Raw genomic sequence first — 24756 nt, forward strand, 5'->3', positions numbered from 1 at the left:
TAAAAACCTGATTTCCCAGTGACTATAGAAGATCAGATCCCATGAACACATTCTAAAGTCAGTAAAAGCATCTAGATAACAGTGTGCCTACAAAAACAGTTGCATTTGAGACACGCCCTGCTTCTTGCCATTCTGGCTTTCTTGCAGCAGAGTCCAAATTAATCTTTTACGTAGAATTACCAAGCTGTATATGCAACAGCATCTTGCTGGCTGTTGTACATGGTGCATCCCCTAATAAGCATTTAAGACTGGTATTCAATGGACCTATCCCCTATGAATGATTTTGCCTTCAAAAGCAAGATCGGTCTTCTGGCATTAATAGTGTAAGTAAAAAGTCCATTACTAAAACCATTTGTTTTCTCATGGACAGATTGTAGGACCTTCATGTGATATGCCATGAAGCTCCAAGCACTTTGGCAAACTGCTATCAGATACGGAAACCTCAGCTATGGAAGTCTACCCCTCACCTTTTTCACAATTATTAATCCATGCCTGGACCAGCTTGTTATTTTCACTCTACTTGAGCTTGATGCCTCTGTCATGGGTTCTTTAAGGGTTGGGGTTTTTTGGTGTTTTGTTGGTTTGTCATCGTCATTCTGCCCCCCCCCCCCCCCCCAGTTTTTTACCTTATTTCTATTATAATTAATCCTTATGTGCCAGTCAGTGTCTGAAACTTCCCTGTCCTCTTAAAGGCAAGGTTGGTGGTTTTTTTTTTCCAGTAAAAGCTTATGTGTACTTGCAGCTATTATTCAGCTTTTCCAACTTTCACTCTACAAATGCTATCTGGCATAACTGTAGAGATTGTCTTGTTTTTCCAATCAGGAGTTCACATTGCTTGTACTTCCTGAGCAAAAGTTAAGTCCTTTGTTAAATTTCTAGCTGGCAGAAGCATCTATCTTCTCTTGTCTCTCAAAAGCTTCTGCGTGCACAACTGCTCCCAATAGTATAGGTGTTGTATCTATAGTTTATCATGCTCCCAGTTCTGGCAGTAACAAATCTCCATGTTATTATAAGATCTCTTGGCGTATTATCCTTACAAAACTTACTATTTTATACAAGAGCTGTGAGGTTTTGCGCTTGCTTGTAACGAGCAGTTATCTGCTAACATGATATCATGAAGTCTGATCACTTTGTGGTAGAGGAGAGTAATGAGCTGTGTGCCAGAGCAATGTTCGCTGTTCATCTGGAAAAAATTGGTTGACTAGTTAGTGTAATCAAGTCAAAAGTTTCTTGGTGAGTTTATAACACCATATTCTTTGTACGCTGTTTAGGGGAGGCAGAGGAGACAGCATAGACAGACGTTTGTGTTTATCAAAGTAGCTTAGTCTCCTCAAAATACTATTTCCTATCTCAGAACCTTAGATGATTCAGTCAACTGTGTCTTAGTCTCTTGTGTTCAACAGAGTTTCTGGTCTCAGTAGTGTATTCTTAAGCTACTTCTGCTTTAATTCATGGATGTGGTGAAATCAATTCCTTTACAGTTCCTACCTTGATGACATTCTATCTTAGGTTAAATTATGTCTTACAATCTTATGGATATATAAACATCTTACATTGTGATGTATTCTGTTTTAGCCCTTTGTGATTTCCATAATTTTCTTGGATTTCCTCAGAACGAAGTAGTCTGTAACTAAAATCTGTATCTTCCCCCTGAGAAGCATAGCAAATTGGGACAGTGAAATATTCCACGATTAACATTCTACTGTGAAGGAAACAAGTTATTGTTCTTCTTTTGGACTTAGCTAGTTTTGATCTATACTGGTATTTGCCTATACTTTGAGATTTTTACAAAGCTAAAATGTCAGTAGTCATGAAATGTCAGTAGTCTCCTTCATGAAATATTTAATTCATATATCCATATATGTGTAGATGTGGCTCTTGGGGACATGGTTTAGTGGTGGACTTGACAGTGTTAACGGTTGGACTTGATGATCTTACAGGTCATTTCCAACCTAAATGATTCTGTGATTCTATATATTTGAATTCAAAGGTCTCAGAAGCTCAGTTTCCCTTATGTGGAAGCAGGTTGGTTATATCTGCCATGTCACCTTATTGTTTAGGCATCCATTTATTATCAAACACACAATGCTCATGGGTCAGTAATTCTTTAGTTTCATCCTCTGGTGCCTTTAAAACTATAGGTCTGTGTTTTCCCAGGTAGAGTTTTTAGGATTTGAAGGTAGGCTGGCAAGCTGTGAGTTAGAGCAGGACACTTCATGGAGGCCTTGACTGACAGTCATTCTGACTGGAGAAAGCCTTAAGTCCACCCTGACTGGACAAAGCCTTAAGTAGTCCAGTCTGATCCCATAACTTGGAGCAGGAGGTTGAACTAGGGACACCCTGAGATCCCTTCCTGCTTGAATGGTGCTGTGATTCTTGATTCTGTGGTCTTAAGTTAATGAACAATTTTACATTAAAATTTGTAGGTTGGTTCTGGATAACACAGTAAGAGGTCTTAGAGGAACTTCTACACTGCTTGTGATCAGGCTTTTGCTGCGTTTGTCATGCTGCAGTTTTCTTACCTGTCAAGTGAGGATCACTTTACCTGAGTCATCTTGATGTTCTAATAGCTATTAATCGGTCAATATGATAAGTGCTTTGTAAACACTAAGGAATTTGTGAATGCTAATGAAATGGCTTTTTCTCCTCTTCAAGTATATTTGCATCCTCCTTTTTTTTTTTTTTACATTACAGGTTCATGACACTAAAAGAAACTATACAGTATTATTGCCTAATCAGGTCTCAGAATCTTTTAGTGTAACTACCAAAAGCAACGTGTGAGCTGATTTTGAATGACAAGTCATGGGAATGGGACCTCTGTCATCTTGAGAGGGACGTCTGTGCCTAGGTTGATGTCAGTTTAACATAAGGGTGCTTCCCAGCTTCTGGGAATGCTCCTGTGTATATACACCTTTGCTGTGATTCAGATTTACTCACTGGCCATGAGTTAACTGAGCCATGGGAAAGTTGGAGGGAGTTTAATTTCAAAGGAATTACGGCTGTGTAGGTTGAACAGGGATCTCTTGATGGTTGTAAGGAGACAGGGACATTGTATTGCATGCCTTGGCAGGCAGTTTAGATGCAGTTTGAAAGACTTGGGATTACCAGGTGCTGGCTTCCACTAAATCCTGAACTCAGTAAGAGAAGAGAGCAGCTTCTATGTGAGGTAGTGCTGGTAAGGCAACTGGCTGCACCTCACTTTTTAGCCAGCATCTGCTTGTTCCCTCCTGTTTTCTATGTGTACAGTGACTCTGATGAAAATAAGAAAATTCAGTCTTGTAAATCATACTGGAAACTTTACTTGTGCTGATATAGTCAGTTTCTTAAAGAGTTAGTGTCGGTCTGTTAGTTACATTAGCATAGTTTCTCCTCTTAGAAAGTATTTCTCAAACTTGTGGAAGTCATGATTTAAGTCCTATACATTTTCTTGACGTTTTTGTTTATATTAACAATATTTTAATACCCTTTTTAAGATGCAATAGGAAATAAAATGTGTAACATTGTGTATACAACCGCATGGCTCTTCTTTTAGAACAGGTTTTTAGAATCAGATTTCTTTGTTACTTGCTTTGGTCTGTTTAACCAATAATATTTGATATTAAAGTGCGTTTCCTTTGCAATTTGGTTGCTGTTGAATTTCTGTTGTATGCAAACAAACAAGGAATTTAAAAAGTTATAGCAAATCCATAAAAACAGTGCTTAGTGGCTGATGTGCACAACTAATACTTATGGGTCAGCAAGACCTTTTGTTTTTTAACGTAGTTCGCTACAGTATTTGAGAATGTTTTGTGGAGCAAATATTAATAATTCTATACTGCTTTGTCCATTATACTTTCTAAAGAGCAAAGCTTTTGGTATTTCTTTTGGTAGAGGCTGTAAGACTATATCTTTGTTGAGTAGGTGTTGCTAGTAAATTTATTATGGCTTTTGCAAAATTGTTTAGTTATACTTGGATGCACCAGTGTAAATAAATTCCTTTATGCTTCATATATTGGTAGGTCTTTTTCCTTTTGGTTAGTGTCTTAGTTGTTAGCCAGTATTTTTCACCAATTCCTTACGCTTAAATGCATTCTGTATGCTTAAATTCTTAAATGTCTTTGCATATATTTAAGGAAAAGAAAGAAAGAACAAGAAAACATCCTTATGCAGAGTATTAGGCTCTATAGTTCAAGTCAAATAGACTTGAAGTTGTTTACAAATTTATCCATGCTGTATAATCTGATTTCTGTAAAAGAAAGAGTGGCAAGTAAGCTAGGGTGACTGTGAAAGATGAAGTCTCAAATAAGGAATAAAATACTGTATTCATACAAATTAGTTTTATAATGTAATTAAATCCTGTTTTTTCTGTCTCTTAGATGATGAAGCATGCCTGGGACAATTACAGGCAATATGGATGGGGACATAATGAGCTCAAACCAATTGCCCGGAAAGGACATTCCACCAACATATTTGGTAGGCTATATTTTCTTGTTTGGTTGTTTGTGGTTGTTTTTGGTTTTTTGTTTTTTTTTTTTTTTTAAATATTTGTCTATACTGTCATCTTTGTAAGTCCACCCAAACTTCCTAGCAAATTCTGTTTTAACAGAAACCTTTTGAATTGTGGATGACAGAAATATATTGACTATTTCAGTGGTACTTCAATGAATTACTTTACTAAACTATCTTTTTGGGAGTAATTTGTTGTTGTTGCAAAAGTTAAGCTGTGTCTATGTGCACTGTGACTTTGTGTATGCACATATATATATTAAAAAGTTACAAGTTACAATGCATTGATGATATTTTGGGATGCAATGAATATAAATTTGTTTTTTAAAAACCAACCTCATCTTGTCTAGATCTTTGTGCTTAATTCCATGAGAATGTGATGCAAGACAGAATGCATGTGCAAGATGCCAAAAAACTGCTAGTACCAAGATGAAATTTAAAGTAGCTTCTAAAAAAAATCTGGGTAAGGCAAAAGTGACATTGTTACTTGATGTGTGATTTGTGGATCCTGAACTTGTAGACTGGAATGAAAGAAAAACACAACGTTCAAAATACAGAAGTTTGAGAGTAGGGTCAAGTTTTGAAGAAATTCAAGGGATGGAGTGAGAATATTTGAGCAATGGAGTGTGAACGAGTGTTACAAATGATGCTTAGAATAGTATGAAACATAAGGAAGGTAAAGGTCAAGAAATTGAATAGCCTCGTGTTGCGTACATGTGACCAGAGTAGATGGCTTTTTTTCTTTAAAATACCAGTGATCTGCAGCAGTACTGCTTTTTTTTTGGTGTACATGCACTGGGATGGAATAAGTACAATAGTGATCGGAAAGTGACAAGCATTTTACTGATACTCGAACCAGGAAAGAATCCTGTTTTGTCCTTGGTTCTGTAGGACTGATGGTTCAAAAAACCTGCTTGTAACTGTTGAGGACAAAGCCCTACAGGTTCTCTAAGTTCATCCTGTGGTACAGCAAAATGCATAACCTTGATGTTAGTGATTAAGTTTGAGCCTGCATTGGTCCAGGATGCATAGCACCTAAGATGATTGAGCCATGAAGTTTGTGCATTTATTTTGAAACGCACACAGGACAGCTGCTCTAAGACTGGGTATAGTTTTTTTTAATTCTGTTCAGGGTTTCATAGGGTGCTCGTGAGCTCTCTGGTGTCTGAGGAAGGTACAAATTTATCGTAACTCCTTTTTACATCACGAATGAGTGTGAATATACTGTGTATATCTTAAGTATGTTGGTATTGTTTAGAACAGTTTGCTTGAAATAAAAGATTTTATTGGCTTTTATTGTAAGACAATTGGCTAATGACTTTGTGTGAGGTTTGTTCTCAGTGTAATTGGTATTTGTTTATTTATCTTGCTTTAAACCTTGTGGATGATAGAAATACAGATTAGGATTGTGTGTCTGGTTTTCTGTTTAGTGCCTGAACCCAGAATAAATTATTTAGACTTAAATAAAAATCTGGTTAGATTTTGTTCTTATTTGTAGGGAAAAAGTAAACTCCCAGAGGAAACTAATTCCAAAAGAAGAGTCAAAGGACTTGTTTCAAAAGTATTGTACTGCTTAAAGAGACTTCTAATTTTTTTTGCTCTGTCTTTTCCATCATCTACTTAAAATTTATCTTGAAACTATTCTTCTCATACCAAATAAACAAGAGATTTTTTTTTAAAATATCCAAACAGTTTTAAATCAAATTTATTTGTATGATGAACTTCAACCTTAAATAAGTGCTGGACATGGAGAAGAGAGAACTTTAACTAGGCACACTGCTCTTTTCCTGTGCTCCCAGTAATGGAAGGAGAGCCTCAGAGTTAAATTTTCTGCAATGCTTAAAAACCAAACCAAACAAATAAATTTCCCACAAATAAACCCCCTTCCCCCAAACCTGTAGTGCTTAGAAGCCTATTTAAATCCATAGGAGAATAATTTCAGCTTCTGTACAAGTTCTGTCTGTAATAAGGACTGTGCACCTTTATTGCAAGCAGACCCCTTGGAGCCTGATGTTGATGGCTTTTGATCATACCCTGGAACCTGGTTTCTTACACTTCAGTATGGTGTGAAGCCTGATACTTGTTTCACTTCTTTACAGTCATAGAATCATAGAATTGTTTAGGTTGGAAAAGACCCTTAAGATCATCGAGTCCAACTGTTAACCCAGCACTGCCAACACCACCACTAAACCATGTCCCTAAGCACTACATCTACATGTCTTCTAAATACCCCCAGGGATGGTGACTCAACCACTTACCTGGGCAGCCTGTTCCAATGCCTGACAACCCTTTTGGTGATGAAATTTTTCCTAGTATCCAATCTAAACCTCCTCTGGTGCAACTTGAGGCCATTTGATTCTTTATATTCCTTTATAAAAAGAATGACTGGGTCAGGTGGAGTTGTCTGGGGAGGGGTGGAGGGAAGATAGGCAAGTTAGCATGCCCAGGAGAAGAAAGCATCTGGACTGGATGAGGAGTTTGAAGAGTGAAATGGAAGAGTTTAAGACTCAGCCATCATGGAGCATAGTGCAAGGAGAAGAGAGTGTGACGCTGAAGGGAAGACCAGAGCAGCAGGCTTCTGCTGTGACAGACAGAAGGATGTTTCTTAGGTTCCTGGAGAGTGTTGTGTAGTATTGTGTCCATTGGCACTGCTTTCATTTTTACCATAAAAACATCTTCCGAACATTCCTGTGATTTACTTGTATGTTATCTCTAATTCATGACTTTCCTTTATATTTTTTCCAGCTGATTGAAGCTGGGTCTGACAGTAAGAATCTTTGTGAAAATGTTCACCTGTATGATTGTGTAGTCTTTGCTGTTCAATTTACATGCAGTTCTGTTGCTTAATTTGCCAACTACAACTTTAGACCAGCCTTGGTTTGTAACCCAGACTCTCAATGAAGTGCTGTTTTTTCTTTATATGGCAGGAAAATGTTTCTCTAATGTTTGTTTTTAATGTGACTGACACAATATTTTGAATTACAGTTTTACTTTACTCTTTTATTTTCTTTCCATTCCTCCTCTGCTTACTTCTAACATGTCTCTTAATGAGTCTGGAGGACTTGTACTGTTTTTCTCCCTGGAATGCTTATTCTTTGGAGTTTTGGCATTGCTGAGTGAAAGAAATTGTAGGCTTCCTCCACATTCTAGTTTCTGATCCTCTTATTCCAGCTCACTCCAACAGCCAATTCCCGAAGTGTGTGTTTGTTTAAAATCCAGATGCTATTTTGTGCTGTTTCAGTTTTAGCCCTATCACGTTGTTATTGCTCTGTTCAAGGCTATTTCATATGAAGAACTTTTCTGAAATATATAGTCTTCAGTATATACCAAGTCTAAAATAGAGTAATCTATTGTTGATTTGGTGGGTGGTTGATGGGAAAGCGGAAGTGGGGGGGAACTGCTCCTTGTACTGAGGACTGTCTAGGCTGTATTGTTATTACTAGTACTTTACGAATCTCTATTGCCCGTAATGACACCGTTCCCAGCGCTATTTGCCTTTATATAGAAGCATTACATAGTTCTTTTTTAAATTTGATGCTATTTTTAATAAAGCTGCTCAGCAAAGCATGTTTTTGTTATTCATCTCAAAGATGATTTGACCCAAACTATTTTCTGTCACTACTGTAGTCTCTTGTACTTCCATTTCAATTTATAGCACATCTGTGAGATTCGGCAAGGAGATGGTATCACTGGTTGACACTGCAACCCTTTGCATGAATCTTTGGGAAATCAGGTTTACTGATAACTCTCTAGTGAGGTAAACGTGATTCAATTTAGAAGGCAAATAAGCCATTAATCTTCCCTGTTGAACTCCCCTTTTCCGCCGAAGCAGTGTATGTCTATATCTATGCCAAGGGTTCCCAGCATCGCGAGGTCTGGCAGGGTTCAGGCAGGGGTCAGAGAGGGGGAGAGGAGGCAGCCTGCTCTGCTCTCTTAAGTCTTAGTTTTAAGTCATTAAAAAAACAAGGGAAGGTGATAAAGTTTTAAAGCAAGATGGTCTGTGCCTCCTGAAGCACGCCAGCAAGAACATTTGTGGGCTGCCTCGATTATTAGTTTGACTTTTATAACACAACCTGCTGGGGTTGCATTAGTTGACCTGCAACTAGGAACTCTTGCCAGTCTTTTAGAGATGTCTAACATGGTGACTGTAAAATGTAAAGCAGAACCTGCTGAAAGTGTTGCCTGTCAAACTGTGTAGTCAGTCAGCAGTTAAAATCTTGAATAATACCTCTTCAGCATGTGGGTCACAGTGTCAGTAGTATGGTGCTGGTTTAAGAAAGTATGACTGGGAATTGGTGGGCTTTTAAAGATGTTTACATTTAGGAGACATATGAAATGAAACATTATAGGTTCTGTGTTGGTGAAACAGGGTGATAACTTACTCTTATTTTTGTAGAAAGTAGCCTGTTTTTGAAAGGGCTGATAATCTCAAGATTTGTTATTTATTCCTACTCTATAAAATAACGTGTAAAGGGCAAGGAGAAAGTATAGCAGAGAGGTGTAATTTCTCTTTTCAGTTTAAATTATCACTTGCAGCTCTGCTGGTGGTTGTAGCAGCCAAGTTTAAGAAAAGTTAACTTTTTTGTTGGGCTGCTTAATTGCTGGAATAATCTGATGAGAGCTGCAGGGCATTATTGCAGAGGTGGGGTTTTATGAGATCTGGGTCAAGTTCTCATTAGAACACAAAGGGTTGAAGAGAAAAGGGTGGTGGAAAATGATGCCTGTGAGATAATGAGCAAGCATGACAAACACTGAGGTTATTTCAGAAGATTTTCTGGGTTTAGCAAAAACCAGAGTAGTTCATGGTATTGTCCAATTCTCTTGCTGTAATGAAATCTGATTGGATTTGCTTTTGAGGGTCAGAGTAACCATCTGAAATGTGATGTTTAAGGATGATTTGTCCCTGCATTTGTTTGGTGACCCCTAGGTGAGTATCTTGGCATGGAAACACCATTAAAATTACTAAGTGCAGATATATTTCACAGTTTTAAGCTATGTGTATTTGGCATCTTTAATTTCAATATCTTATGAACTAATTACTGTACCACAAGCTTTGAGGATGCTTTATTGTGAGTTAAATAGAGCAGTTTGTAATAGTGGGTTTGTATCAGTCTTCAATCTTTTTCTCTAAAACAATGTTTATTTGAGAACCTGAATGACTTCAAGAATTTAAAAAAAAAAAAAAAAAAAAAAAAAGGAAAAAAAGACCACAATCTTGGGCAACTCAGAACATCGTTCTCAGCAAAACTAGAAATCATGGGTGGTCATCTTACCTAACGCTTTTTGAAATTAGAGTTCTGAAATTTGTGGTGTGGTTTTGTTTTTTGTAATGTTAACTATCTAAGGTGAAGATGTACAGTTTGTCAGGTAATAAGTATGTGACAAAGTAATGATACAAACTATTGCTAAATTGTAAACTTCCCATATTACTAGCAGTGCATTTCTAAACCTGGCTTGTGGATGTATTCTGTCTGAGGTAAGTTGCATTATGTGAAGATGATCTGATAATGTATACATACATAAACAGATATGTGTCTAGATATGTTTTCAAGGGTGTGTGAGGTGATCTTTCCTAAGGCATACTGATGTGGAGTTTTTATGTTCTAGGTGCTTGCATAGAGACATGTATTTTGTCACACTAGAATTGTCTCACGCATCTATAGTACTTTCATGCCTCTCCTGTTCTCTTATCTCACATGCCATGCAAATGGTCAATTTAATGTGATGTCTGCAGGCTCTGTCTTGAGATGTATTCTGGGAGGAAGGGAAAATTGTCAATGAAGTCACATTGTGCTTGCGTTTATTACCTAGTAGAGCCTCAAGGCTGCAATGCAGTGCTGTATCTCTTCCCTAACACATGACCAAATACAGTTGTTGTCGTCTTTATCAGGGATTTTTGTCTGGCATGTTCAGTGTCATATAACATAATGTGTTGCTATTTCATATGTATGGAAAATGAAACTTTGAGATTATGAGATTAATGAGGGTTAATAAGCATGATATGTCCAAGGGAGCAACTTGAGGATTCAGCTGTGGCAATTAGTGAGCTGAATAATTTTTTAACTTGCCAGTGGACTGCTTGGTTTCTGCCACCTTGTTGAGTGTGTCCTGTTGCCTGGCTTGTTACGCAGGTGATATGCAGTATTACTGATAAACCTCCGTGACCTGTGAGGAGGTTGCTGAGCCGGCTGCCCACTGCCGCAGCATGGGAGGCTCTTGCTGCAGATCTGTGTTGCTAAGCAATGGAAATATTGCACTGCATTTCTTTGCTGTGCCAGAGAGCAGGAGCAGCGATGCTCCCAAGCCCCATGGAGAAAATGCATTTGTCAGACTGCAAGGGCATGATGCTGTTGGGAGAAAGAACCAGGTCAGGCAAAAGAGTCTGTTTTTCTAATACCTTTGGGAAGTACAGTATAGCTTGGAAGAGTAATGCGATTTCTTAGTCCAGTTTGTGGTCCAGAAAACAAAAGGGGGAATATTTCTTGTAAGCACTACAAGAAAATGCTTTAACAGATGTTTTTTAAAATTAACCTGGGAAATATTCATTGGTTTATTAGACATTTTTGTCATCTGTCATCTAACAGTTATTGGGCTGCCTGAGCTGCTCTAACACTATCATCTGCTGTCATCTGATTAGTTGTCACTTACTTTTGAAGTTCACATAATTGAGTGTCAAGGGTGTCAGGTTTTGTGGGGCTTTTCTTTTTCCATTTTCTTTTTTTAGCTGCCAAATAAACAGCGAATTTATCAACCCTGTGGAGACAAACACTTATCCTGGGAAGAAACTTGATATACCCTAAAGTAAAGACTGAGGGATGACCTTTTGAAAATATGGCTAAAAAATTCTGGTGTCTTCTCATTATAAAATCATAATGAGCAGGGAGACAGGAGAAACAACTGCTCAGCATCCTTTTTCTGTGCATGTTTTCAGCCTCTGAATCCATGTGGAGGATAAATGAAAACAAAAAAGTAATATAAGGTATATATGTAAACAAATATGTTCTTGACTTGTTGGATGAAAAGAAAAACCCAAACCATGGTGGGCAGTAATTTTATCATAACTGTGTGTGCACAAGTAATTATCCATCATTGCCTTTTTCTGTGGCAAATGAAAGGGGCAAGAAAATCCATTCATGCTAACTAGTAAAGAGGGGTAACTTCATGGTGCAAATTTCAGCCCAATCTCTGTATTTCAGGGTCTATTCAATTTTAAAGTAAATGCAACTGGCGTTAGGACAGGCCTATGCAGGTGTGTCCTCTGCAAAATCAGTAATGAGTGACTACGGTGAGACAATGTTGACTGTTACGTGTACATTGAATATGTGTGTTTTCAGCCAGTAATACAAATTTTGGAAAGATAAAATTTTAAGAAAACGTAATTCTCAAGAGTTGCTGGCCGAATCTGGAATTAGAACAGTGTTCTGATCATGCAAGAAAAATTCCTTGAGGTTGGATGAAAGATCAAACATGGTCATTACTCATCCTCCAAAAATTGCTCATGTCAGGTACCTGGGGAAGAAACATAAGAGCAGGAAAAGCCTATAAGCGAGCGTTTCTGAGTACTTTCCAGGGTTACAAAGGTTTGTGCAATGTTAATGCTTCGGTGGTCAGAGGCAGAAGGTGTTTTTTAGTCAGTTGGAGTTTATTTTTCTGTGATTTTTGTCCAATCTGCTTTTGAGTCTGTACAGACTTGAGAGCACCCACCATATTCCATTACTATATTCCGTAGTTTGATTCAGTTCTGTAGAAAACTTTGAGTTTTGCAGTCTTACTGTCCTAGGGTGACTAGTTTTGGCATTTGAAAAAAACAACCCATTATCCATCTCTTCCTGGCCATTCATGAGTTTGTAGAACTGCATATGCCCTCAGTTGTGTGCCTGTACAACATGGAGAGTCTTGGTCTGTTAAGTCATTTCTCATACATACCATTGAATACCCTGTATTGTTATCTGCTTTCTTTGTGTCTTCTTGTTCCTTATTTTTTTTTGTTGAGGAAGACTAAAACTTAATAGGGTGGCAGTTCTGCAGTAGCATTCCTTTTCAAAATCCTCATCCACTGTGTACAGTATTCCTGATTTATTTATAAATATGATTTACAAATATTTCCAAATTATTTTAAAAATAAGCATGTGCCCAAGCATTCACTTCTGTAGGATCCTGCTGGTGGTTTCCTCTCCCAGTGATAACTGGTTGTTTATACTGACCCTGTTTCCTATCTTTTAACAATTATTCATCTGCATGAGAACAATTTTCTCTTATCCTGTGGCAGGTTGGTTTTCTCAGGAGTATTTGTTAAGGGATGTTTGTACATACCTTCTTTATATATTCTCTGTCCATTGTGTAAGTTGACTTATTAAAGACTAACATTGATGCTAAGTTTAACACTTGTCCTTACAAAATCTCTGACTTTTCCTCAGTTCATCTGATTTAAAGCTGTCCTCTGATGCTGCTAATTGGGCAAATAGTGTTTTGTAAATGCTATTTTGCTTCACTGCAATAGACATGGTGTTTGTTCAGAATATGGTGGTTCTCTAAAACTTGCAAATGTGTGCAGGCAGGAAGCAATCTGGCTGTGCGTTCCCTCTTAACTGTTTTACAGTATTGGTGCCATAGATAAAGACAACTGTGCTTAGCTAAGAATATTTTTGAATGTTACTGCTATTTCATCAAACTGTCACAAGTATGCCTATGCATATCAGGAAGATGCACCATGAGCAGCTGTTGTCTCCTGTTCTTCTATTTAATAATACAGTATTCCCACTGAATTCTTACCCCATTTGTATTAGCTCAGGTAAAACAAATTTAGGTCAGTTGTTCTCAGTGGCTTTTTTATATGTTTCTGAACTGATGATGCTAAATCCTATGGCATTATTCAGAAGACTGAAAAATCTGCCTTTTAAAAAAACGAGATGTACAGATGCAAAGTGGAATTAGATAAACACCTGATTTCTGTAACCTGTTTTACAGAATAGTGAGGTAAACATCTACATCAAATGTCAATGAAGAAATTAAGTCATATTACAGTTCAGGGCCCAGGCTCAAATTGAGACATTTTTATTGTCTCTGATAGCATCCTCTCCTGTTTTTCTCCTACAAACCAGATGGTTTACTCTGAGGAAAAAAAATATATTTGTTTTCCGTTGGGAATCTTTGGACTTATGTTTGTTTTGATTTGGGAGTCATTTAGATTGTAGGAATGCTATTCCTGAATTTAAACTTGTTTTGTTTCATTTAGAATTAAGGACAGAGGGTATAATAATGCAATCAAATTAAGGCTATGCAGTCTATTTTAGACTGTGTTAAAACATTAAGTAAATGGGCATGACAACTAAATAAGGGTTGGCATACTGAGCTCTAAAACTAAATATTGTAAGGAGAACAACATGGACATGTGTACAAAGTGGGAGGCAGATGCAAGTATGCTTTGCTGTCATCTGAAGTCAGCAGATGTATGAGGCAGCCGTAGTTCAGAAGCAGTTTAGTCACGTGAATGGACCACTGCTTGTGCCTAATACACTTTCTCTTGTTCACTCAAGATTTCCACCATTCTGATTTAAGTTTTTGTCGTGGTTTAGCCCCAGTCAGCAACCAAGCACCATGCAGCCGCTCGCTCACTCCCCCTGGTGTATTTTTGCTGTTTCCAGAAAAAATCCAAAACATAGTCCCATACTAGCTACTACAAAGAAATTTAACTCTATCCCAGCTGAAACCAGGACAGTTTTCTGGCTATCAAACTGAAATAAGCTCCTCTTCAGCTGTCTTAAAGAAAATTTAGAATGTGGTTTGGACCAAAGTGTATGAAAGTGCCCAAGCTTTTTGATCATCTAATGGTGGAAAGGTTAATGTGCCATGATGGTTTAGACGTGTGTTTTTTGTGATGCTTTTCCTACCGTCTAGCTGACAAAGTAGTTTAGAATCATAGAATCAATAAGGTTGGAAAAGACCTCCCAGATCATCAGGTCCAGTGGTCAACCCAACACCACCATGCCTCCTAAACCATGTCCCAAACTACCACATCCACACAGTTTTTAAACACCTCCAGGGATGGTGACTCCACCACCTCTCTGAGCAGCCTGTTCCAATGCCAGACCACTCTTGCAGTAAAGACATTTTGCCTAGTATCCAACCTAAACCTCCCCTGATGCAGCTTGAAGCCGTTTCTTCTCGTTCTATCACTAGTAACTTGGGAGGAGGGACAAACACCCACCTCGCTACAACCTCCTTTCAGGTAGCTGTAGAGAGCAATAAGGTCTCCCCTCAGCCTCCTCTTCTCCAGGCTAAACAGCCCCAGTTCCCTCAGCTGCTCCTCATAATATTGTTCTCCAGACCCTTCACCAGCTTCATTGCCCTTCTCTGGACACGCTCCAGCACCTCAATGTCCTTCTTGTACTGAGGCGACCAAAACTGAACACCATATTCAAGGTGTGGCCTCACCAGTGCCAAGTACAGGGGCACAATCACTTCCCTACTCCTGCTGGCCACACTATTCCTGATACAAGCCAGGATGCCATTGGCCCTTTTGGCCACCTGGGCACATTGCTGGCTTGTATTCAGCCAGATGTCAACCAACACCCCAAGGTCCTTTTCTGCTGGGCAGCTTTCCAGACACTCTTCCCCAAGCCTGTAGCGTTGCATTGAGTTGTTGTGACCCAAGTGCAGGACCTGACACTTGGCCTTGTTAAACCTCATACAGTTGACCTCAGCCCATTGATCCAGCCTGCCCAGGTCCCTCTGCAGAGCCTTCCTACCCACAAGCAGATTGACACTCCAGCCCAACTTGGTGTCATCTGCAAAACTTGCTGAGGGTGCACTCAGTCCCCTCATCTAGATCATTGATAAAGATATTAAACAAGACTGGCCCCAAAACCGAGTCCTGGGGAACCCTGCTCTATGACCAGCCATCAACTGGATTTTACTCTATTCACCACAACTCTCTGGCCTTGGCTGTCTAGCCAGATTTTTTACTCAGCGAAGACTCCACCTGTTCAAGCCAGGAGTCTCCAGCTTCTCTAGGAGAACACTGTGGGAGATGGTGTCAAAGGCTGTATTAAATCCAGGTAGATAACATCCACAGCCTTTCCCTCATCCACTAGGTGGGTCACCTGGCCATAAAAGGAGATGAGGTTGGTCAGGCAGGACCTGCCTTTCACGCACCCATGCTGGCTGGGCCTGATCCCCTGGTTGCCCTGCATGTGCCTGGTGGGATCGTTCAAGATGAACCGCTCCGTAACCTTCCCTGGTACCAGGGTCAGGCTGACAGGTCTGTAGTTCCCCAGATCCTCCTTCCAGCCCTTCTTGTAGATGGGTGTCACATTGGCAAGCCTCAAGTTGTCTGAGTCCTCCCCTGTTAACCAGGACTGCTGATAAATGATGGAGAGTGGCTTGGCGAGCTCCTCTGTCAGCTCCCTCAGTACTTTCAGTGGAGTCATCTGTCCCCATAGACTTGTGAGTGTCCAGGTGGCTCAGCAGGTCGTAAACTTCTTCCTCCTGGATTATTGGGGGTTTATTCTGTGATCCGTCCCTGCCTTCTGGCTCAGGGGGCTGAATACCCTGGGAATAACTGGTCTTACTGTTAAAGACTGAGGCAAAGAAGATGTTAAGTACCTCAGCCTTTTCCTTATCCTCAACGGCAATGTTCCCCTCCATGTCTGATAGAGGATGGAGATACTCTTTGGTTCTCTTCTTGTTGTTAATGTATTTGTAAAAACCTTTTTTTGTTATCCCTTACAGCTGTGGCCAGTTTGATTTCTAGCTGGGCTTTTCCCTTTCTCATTTTTCTCTTTGCAGGACCTAACAACATCCCTGAACTCTTCTTGACTTGCCTGCCCCTTCTTCCAAAAGTGGTAAACTCTCCTTTTTCTCCTGAGTGCCAGCAAAAGCTCCCTATTCAGCCAGGCTGGTCATCTTCCGCACCAGTTCTTAGGGCACATGGGGACAGCCTGCTCCTGTGCCATTAATGCTTCCTTGTTGAAGAATGCCCAGCCTTCCTGGGATCCCTTTGTGCTTCAGGACTTCCTCCCAAGGGACTCCCTCCACCAGTGCCCTGATCAGGCCAAAGTCTGCTTTCCAGAAGACCATGGTAGTGGTTCTACTGACCTCTCTTCTTACTTCACCAAGTATTGAGAACTCAATCATATCATGGTCGCTAAGCCGAAGATGGCCTCTGACTGACCACCACATGTCCCACCAGTCCTTGTCTGTTTGTGAACAGCATGTCAAGCGAGGCACCTGCCCTGGTAGGCTCACTTAACTTCCTACGTAGCTGATATCTTCCACACACTCAGAAAACTCATAGGCTGTTTTCTCTCTGTTGTGTTGTATTTCCAGCAGAGATCTGGTAAATTGAAGTCCCCCGTGACAACAAGGGCAACAGCTTGTAGAATGCTTCATCTCCTTCACTCTGGCTTGGTGGTCTATAACAGACTCCCAGCAGGATATCTGCCTTCTTGGCCTTCCGTCTCATCCTTACCCATAAGCACTCAACCTTATCATCAAAGTCGCTAAGCGCTATACAATTGAAACACTCCCTAACATAGAGAGCCACCCCACCACCTCTCCTTCCTTGCCTGTCCCTTCTGAAGAGCTTACAGCCACCCATTGCAGCACTCCAGTTGTAAGAGTCATCCCACCATGTTTCTGTGACTAAGTCATAGCTACCCCGCTGCACAATGGCTTCCAGCTCCTCCTGTTTGATGCCCATGCTGCATACATTGGTGTAGATGCACTTGAGCTGGGCTATTGGTTTCACCCCCAACCCTGGCATGCCACCCCTAGGCTCCTCTCTAGTAGGCCTGGCTATACCCCCTTCCCCCTTTGAAACTAGTTTTAAGCCCTCTTGATGAGTCCTGCCAAATCATGAGCAAGAATCCTCTTCCCCCTTTGAGACAGGTGAACTCTATCTGCTGCCAGCAGACCTGGTGCCATGTAAACCTCCCATGATCAAAACCTAAAATTTCACTGATGACATCAGCTCTGTTTATCAGGTGTTTATCAGGTGTGTTTTCCTATTCCTTTCAGTAGTTTTCCCTGACACTGATGGGATTGAGGAAAACACTACCTGCGCTTCCCATTCTTCAACCAATTACCCCAGTGCTCTGAAGTCCCTTTTGATTGCTCTTGGACTTCTCTCTGCAACCTCATCACTGCCCACCTGCATAACAAACAGCAGGTAGTAATCAGAGGGCCGTACCAGACCAGGGAGTTTCCTAGTAATGTCTCTAACCTGGGCCCCAGGGAGACAGCAGACTTCCCTGTGGGATGGGTCCGATCGTCATATTGGGCCCTCTGTTCCCCTCAGAAGGGAATTGCCTACAAGAATTACCCTCCTTTTCTTCTTAACAGAGGCAGTCACAATGTGTGGGTCTGACCAACTCTGCTTAGGCAACTCCCTGGATGGACCTTCACCTATCCTTATTTTCCTGGCCCTTAAGTTCCAGAGTCCCATATCTGTGGTGTAAGGGCAACTGGGAAGTTGAGGGAGGCTGGTAGGGGAGTTCGCCTGCCCTCCTGAGCAGGGACCTGTTTCCATGCTCCCCCTGTCTCTTAAGTCCCCTCCTGCTTGGTGGCAAGAGGGTAGGGGATTCTCTGCTTCTTGTAACTTGCATCTGCTGCCTTGGCCCTAGGGATGGTAGGGTGTGCCTCTACCAACCTATCTTCCTCTCACACTCCCTGATACTCCTTAACCTTTCTACTTCCTCCCTCAGCTCTGCCACCAGGCTGAGCAGATGATTCACCTGGTCACACCGAAAACAGCTGTCATCTCTGCTTGCAGTTAGTTTACAATTTCTTAGAGATAATTGTATCTTTACTGACTTGGAAGTGTAGTACTTAGCTTGCTTCATGCATAAGATTTCTGCACTCAGATCACAGAACTATACGTGAGTCCCCATAACATCTTGCTCTCTTATTTACTGTCAAATATTAATCTTGCTTTGCTTGCTGGTGGGTTTAACTGACTGCTGCCTGTATTTAGGTTCTGCATACTTCTGAACCATCATTCAGAAGTACTCTTCACTTCAATCTTCCACTTTCTGATTTCCCAAAATGGAGGTGCTCTAGATCTGTGTTTTTGTTAGTTTTGATTGACTGCTTCATGGGTGTAGCTGATTGCCATCACCATTCACTTCTGACATGTTATTCTTGCCTTCCTTCTGATACACTTCTGTCCTCCTTTTTACCTGATGTAATGTCGTCTCCTCGCCCTTGTTCCTTTCCTACTCTGAAGCTCAGCCTAATCTTTCTCTCCTGATATTGCGGCCTTTTGGTTATCGTTAGGTCTTAACCTTCCACTAACTCAGATCATAGTTCCAGCATTAATCTTAATTATGGTCTGCACACAGTGCACTCCTCCTTCCTCCTATCTACAGTAATTCAGTTTTGTGTTTGTGCTTACAAACAAAATGGGGGGTGGGGGGTGAAGGATGAGACAAAAGAAACACAGAAAAATGAATTAATTATTATTAATTATTATTAATTAATTATTATTATTAATTATTAATACGCTATGTCCTTTTCATATTTAGTTTTGAGTATATTCAGACTTTGTACTAGAGGGACTACATTCAATTCTTATTTGTATGAATTTTGAATTAAGCTGAAGGGCTGTGTAGGATTTAGTTGGAGAGCAAAGTGAAGCAATCAAGAGCAGAGAAGGTTTAGTGTAGTATGAATTCTTAGACAAAGTTTCTAAATTTGGGTCTTAAGGACATAGCTATTTAAGCAGCAGTTTGATTAATAACAGCTACCTGCAGGTCCACTTTTAGATTCAAAGAACAAAGACTTAGCATGCACTAAAATGCTTCATTCCCATTACTTCCTCATTTATAAAATTAAGGAAAGCATTACAATTGATTATTTAGTGTTATTTATATGCTAAAATACTTTACTGTCTGGTACAAAAGATTAGGAACTCTTTTTCATGTTGCCTATTATCAGCAATTTAACAGAACTAAGCAGTCAACATGTTTAGGTTTTTGTTCTGCTTTCTTAATTAGTCTAAAATGTTAAAGGCAATTGGTTTCTTCATGGATACTTAAAGGCTTATTCATTGCATTTTATGGCTGAGCTGAAATCATACAGTGCAGTTTTGTTTTAAACGTATTGTTTCATTGACTAATTCTGAGGCACTTGTTTTCACAGTGGAATTAAACTCTGTTGTTCAAAAGTTTAATTCATTTTCTTAAACGTTATCTCGTTCCTTGTGAGTCATTAAGATATTTTACAAGTGGTATGCTTCAGCAGTGGCAGCTTTATTGCCAGAGCCTCATTAGAGATACAGAAAACTGGGTTGGTAATTGTTTGCTTTTAATTTTCATGTAATATATTTTTCTACAATGTCTGTAATTGTCTATCACTTTAAGAAATCCCGTTGCTACAGAATTATTTGAATCTTTTTGAGTAGAAGTTGCTGTATTTTTCCTAGATCGGTACAGTCATGTCCAGTCTGCATTTTTCAGCCATTCTGAAGCTGGCCAGGCAAGAATATCAATAACAAGAATATTTATATATTTTTTTTTTAAGACTGGAATAACTCTGTATTTAATGTCAAGCTGAGTTTATCAAGGAAGCATTTTCACTGTGGTGTTAGGGATTAAAACACCTGCCTATGTGAAAAATAACTAATCTTTTAGGTTCCAAGTGTGCCTGGGTATACTTCCCTTTTTGTTTCTGCAATCACTGCGATGGAATAGGGATGTTCTGCTCTATGCTTGGGCACACCCCAAGTGCCGGGTTGCTCTGGCAGTAGTGCTGGACAGCTCTGAAGTTCAGGTCAGAGGAAATTTAACTTAGGAATTAAGTTAAATTATCTCTTGAGCCTTTGGTCCTCATAGATTCCTTTTGCAAATTGATCCTCCCCCTACCCCCAAATTAAATGCGCCAGTAATCAAAGGCATTCTGCACCAGTAGGAGTAGGTTCTGCTTCCAGTAATTAGTGTCTGTCCAGGGCTCTGAAAAAAAAAAACCCAGAACTGGATGTAAGTGACTGAGACAAATACTATTTCTGGCACATGAGGTCTGTTTGTATCTTACGGTTCTGTCCATCAGTATGGTTATCCCATTGGCTATGGTGTTTTGAAAGTGAAAGCCATTTGCTTACATCCAGATCTCTAGTCTGTATGCATAACTAAGTATAGATTCCGTATTTGTATGGAGAGAAGTTGGCTTTCTGGAGTATAAAATAACTTATTTCCACATTTGACACAGAGATACTTGCTATTTGTATGATATAGAGGCAGTTGTCTTCAGTAACAACCCAAATGCTTTTAATGTATCCAGCTGCTTGGTTTTCCTCAAGCAATCTTGCCAATTCCCTTAGCTTTCTTCAAAACATAGCTGGTGGTGGTATCTGCAGGCTGTCCCTGTAAACAAGAGTAAGAGTCTGTATTAGATTCCTGTGTGATTTTGTCACTGGTTTAGGAAATTTTAAAACCCTACCTTGATTGTAAATGAACCAATGAGCATCCCACTTTTGGATCTTTCCTCTATCTTCTGCTTAATAATATTTCCTTTTCAGTCACTGCATAAGGTAGAAGAGTAAGAATGGTTACATGCACCTACGAGGCCTATTGTGTATGACTTTTCTTGGAGGCAGAGTGGCCTTATGGTAATTTTTCCACTTAGGTTGGTTTCCTTGACTTTGTAGCAGCCTTGCTGTGACCTAGCATGCGTTTTGGTAATAAGAGATCCTTTTGAATCGGCTGTATTTCCTTCAGGTTTGTTATTCCTCCGACTAGTCTCTGGATAGATGCCAAGTGTGTTGTAAGACACTGACACACTTGTGACACAAGAGTGTTAGAGCACAGACAAAGAGGGTGAAAGGGAAAGAAGGATAATTCTTTCCCCAGCAAGGCAGAGCAAAAGCAAGAAAACCTATGGGTTAATATAAATGTAGCTTAACAAGTGCAGGAAAGGGATGAGAGGGGGAAGTAATGCAAAGACAATCACTCGCCACCTACCACAAGCAGACTGAAGCCCAGCTGGTCCCTGAGGAATAGCTACCTGCCAGTCTAACCCCCTGCACTCAGCTTTTATCACGGAGCATGATGCTATATGGTATGGAGTATTCTTATGGTCCAGTTGGGGTCAGCTGTCATGCTTGTGTCCTCTCCCAACCTCTTGCCCACCCCCAGCTTATTCACTATGGAGGGGTGTTGTGGTTTAGCCCCAGTCAGCAACTAAGCACCACATTCACTTATTCACTCCCAGTGGGGTGGGGGAGAGAATCGGAAGAGCAAAAGTAAGAAAACTAATGGGTTGAGATAAGAACAGTTTAATAATTAAAATAAAACAGTAATAGTGGTTGTAATAATTATAATAACAATAATAATACAATGAAAAGGAAAATTATGAGACGGGGCAAAACTGGCAGGGGGCAGCAGCCAGGAATAAAAAACCAACCAAACAAGTGATGCAGCTGCTCTCTAACTGCAGCCAACTCCCTGAGTTGCGCTTGCTGCTTGCCCTGGTCAACTCCCCCCATTTAATATACTAAGCATGACATTGTATGATGTGGAATATCCCTTTGGCCAGTTTGGATCAGCTGTCTTGGCTGTGCCCCCTCCCCTCCCAGCTTCTTGTGCCCCTAGCAGAGCATGGGAAGCTGGAGAAGTCCTTGACTAGTATAAGCACTACTTTGTGACACTTAATATCTACTTAACAACAACTAAAACATCAGTGTGCCATCAACATTATCCTCATACCAAATCCAAAACACACTATACCAGCTACAGTGAAGAAAATTAACTCTATCCCAGCCAAAAGCAGGGCAAGGGGGTGAAAAAAAGAGAAAGTCTTGATGCTGTGCAAGCACTGCTCAGCAGTAGCCAAAACTCTGGTGTGTTATCAATGCTGTTTTAGTCACAAATCCAAAACACAGCACCATACAGGCTGCTGTAAAGGAAGACCCAGTACACCTGCTCAGCCCTCAACTTGGGTTAATGAAAACCCCCATGGAAGTGTTTTTCAGAAGAAGTAATGAGATTTGTGTGTGGTATATATCTGTTGAAGAAAGGAGTAGGTATGGGTGGTGTGTCAAATAAAGTTTCTGTGAAGCACCTATTTGATTACTTTTCGACTCGGAGTGTGAGACTTCTGTTTGCTGGTGTAGTTTTAATTTGCCATCTTGTTCCTTATTTCTGTAATGTGTCTGTGTCTCAAATTTTCAGAGGCTTCTCTGATCATAATTGATCTATGCTAGTTCACATATTTTCTCTAGTACCTCACTGCTTGTAGTCTCTTCTGCTCCCACATAAATACACTAAGCAATCCTGTAGCTGGTATCAGACTTTCTAAATTGCTGTACTTACCATTATGATATAATGAAAATGGGCTATTTATTTTCTTCATATTCCTTTTGTCACAGAACACGACAGCAGTCTGCCTCCCTGTACTTTGATAGTCTCTGTGAGACTTTAAAATGGTATAAATAAACCAGTTGTTCATCTAGTGCTTCAGCATACAGAAAGAATTTTAGATAGGAAGACAATTTTTCTTTTAATGGCCCTACTGTTTACCCTCAGTCATATGATTTGCTAGATACTTCAGACTGTACATTTATGTGCTATCAAGTAAAGGAATTATTTGTCTAATCTCAGGAAACTGAAGTCTACCTAAATATAAATCTGACTTACTATTTTGTAGTCCTTTGGAATAATACTCTTGCTTAGTGAGAGTATACATGATTTTGTTAAGATTTCAGCTATTCCACTGCTGAATTCCTTCCATTAGCTCATGATGGATGTTCTGTTGTATTTAGAAGAATAAGCATTGCATTCATTTGGCAAACTTCATTAAATTTGGAGCTCAATCAACTAGAACTATAATTATATAGAGAAGAAACTTCCTAATCTGACACTTGTAAAACTGAGCCCTTTTGGAATCAGTTATCTTATGCAACATGACCAACTGAGCCTTTGTATTGAACAGAGACAGACCCTGGGAGGAGTGCCTTCAGCTAGGAGAATCGTTATTTTCTATTATAATTTAATTGTGTTATAGCTTTTTTCACCACAATGAGACATCTGTTCTTTCTGTATCTGAGCAGTAGTAGATCAGACTGGCTGGAGTGGTAGTAAGCAGTATATATTCCTCTAAATTATGTCATTGTTTAGGGTTACTTTATTAGTTTTCAAATTGCACCTTCTGTAGTTCAAGTCCATGAAGACTATCCTCTTGTCCTTTAAGACAAAATTTATGGATCCTAGCATGGCTATGAAAGGAAAAAAACCATATTCTGTTATGAATGAATGTGACTTCAGATGGAATAGTTTGTATCAGCATCAGGAGGGGGAAGTATAGCTGCCTATACATTGTAGTCTGTTTTCCCTATAGCACCACATGTGACTCTAACACAGGCCAGTGATGTCTGAACACTTGCTGTATCTTCCTGCTTTAGATTTCAGTTGCTGCCTTGGTGGTAGTGCAGTGCATTTTAAGATGGAGGAAGACAGCTATGACAACATCATCGCCTGCTCTGGTTAGGTTGTGAACCTCAGCAGACATAGAAGAATTCAGCAGAAGCTGTTATTTAGGAACAAATTAAGAATGACATCTTCTCCACATAGTCCTCCAAGAAAGAAGCTGAGAGCAACTAATTAATTTTACTCTCTAACCCAGCCTAACGTAGCCCACAAATGGTTTAAATTGTACCTACTTTGCAACATGGGGCAGCCAAAGTATTATGTTAAGTCTATTGTCCTCTGTGTTGTTTTATGTTCAGCTCTGCTCTGAGTTCTTGTAGGCAAAAGATTCTGAGTATCAGCTCTGCATTTTGGACTCTTCCCTCTCAATGCCCAGGAAGAGGGAATTAGCTTGCTTTGTGCTACCTGATTGACACTAAAGAAAAGACAACTGGATAGACAGTTGCAGACTGTTGCAAAATATTGACTTGTCATCTCTTGACCTTTTGGAAATGTGTTCAGCCAAAAAGCTTTAAAAACCAGAAGATTGTTCTTCTGAGTCTTTGTCAATGAAGAAGTGCTGGTGTGCAGTTAGGATTAGTTACCATATGTTTAAGCAGAAAAAGGAAAAATAAACCAAATTTGGTTGAAATAGCCTACTTATTCATAAGAAACAAGAAAAACCAAATAATTTATTATGATTGGGGATATCAATGCCATAGTAAGACTCACGTGGAGTCTAGAAGCTATAACCATACTGATCTGCATCTCAGAAACACACACCTGTCTGCTCAGGGAAGAGGCATGTGTGAGCCGAACGGGCTTTGCTCAGTAATGTTTTGTTGTATGTTTGTGGGTCTAAGAAAGATAGACA

At 39.9% G+C, this 24756-nt stretch overlaps 1 protein-coding gene across 2 annotated transcripts in view; it reads left to right on the top strand.

Moving 5' to 3' along the window:
* Nucleotides 1-24756, top strand: part of MAN1A2 (mannosidase alpha class 1A member 2) — a 152471-nt gene that overhangs the window by 42131 nt on the left and 85584 nt on the right. For both annotated transcript variants that reach the window (XM_064465135.1, XM_064465144.1), the window contains exon 3: nucleotides 4356-4452. In XM_064465135.1, the coding sequence (XP_064321205.1) occupies nucleotides 4356-4452 (97 nt within the window). The remainder of the gene's footprint in view (nucleotides 1-4355; nucleotides 4453-24756) is intronic.

Source organism: Phalacrocorax carbo, chromosome 1 (genome assembly GCF_963921805.1).
Source record: "Phalacrocorax carbo chromosome 1, bPhaCar2.1, whole genome shotgun sequence".
Lineage (NCBI taxonomy): Eukaryota > Metazoa > Chordata > Aves > Suliformes > Phalacrocoracidae > Phalacrocorax > Phalacrocorax carbo.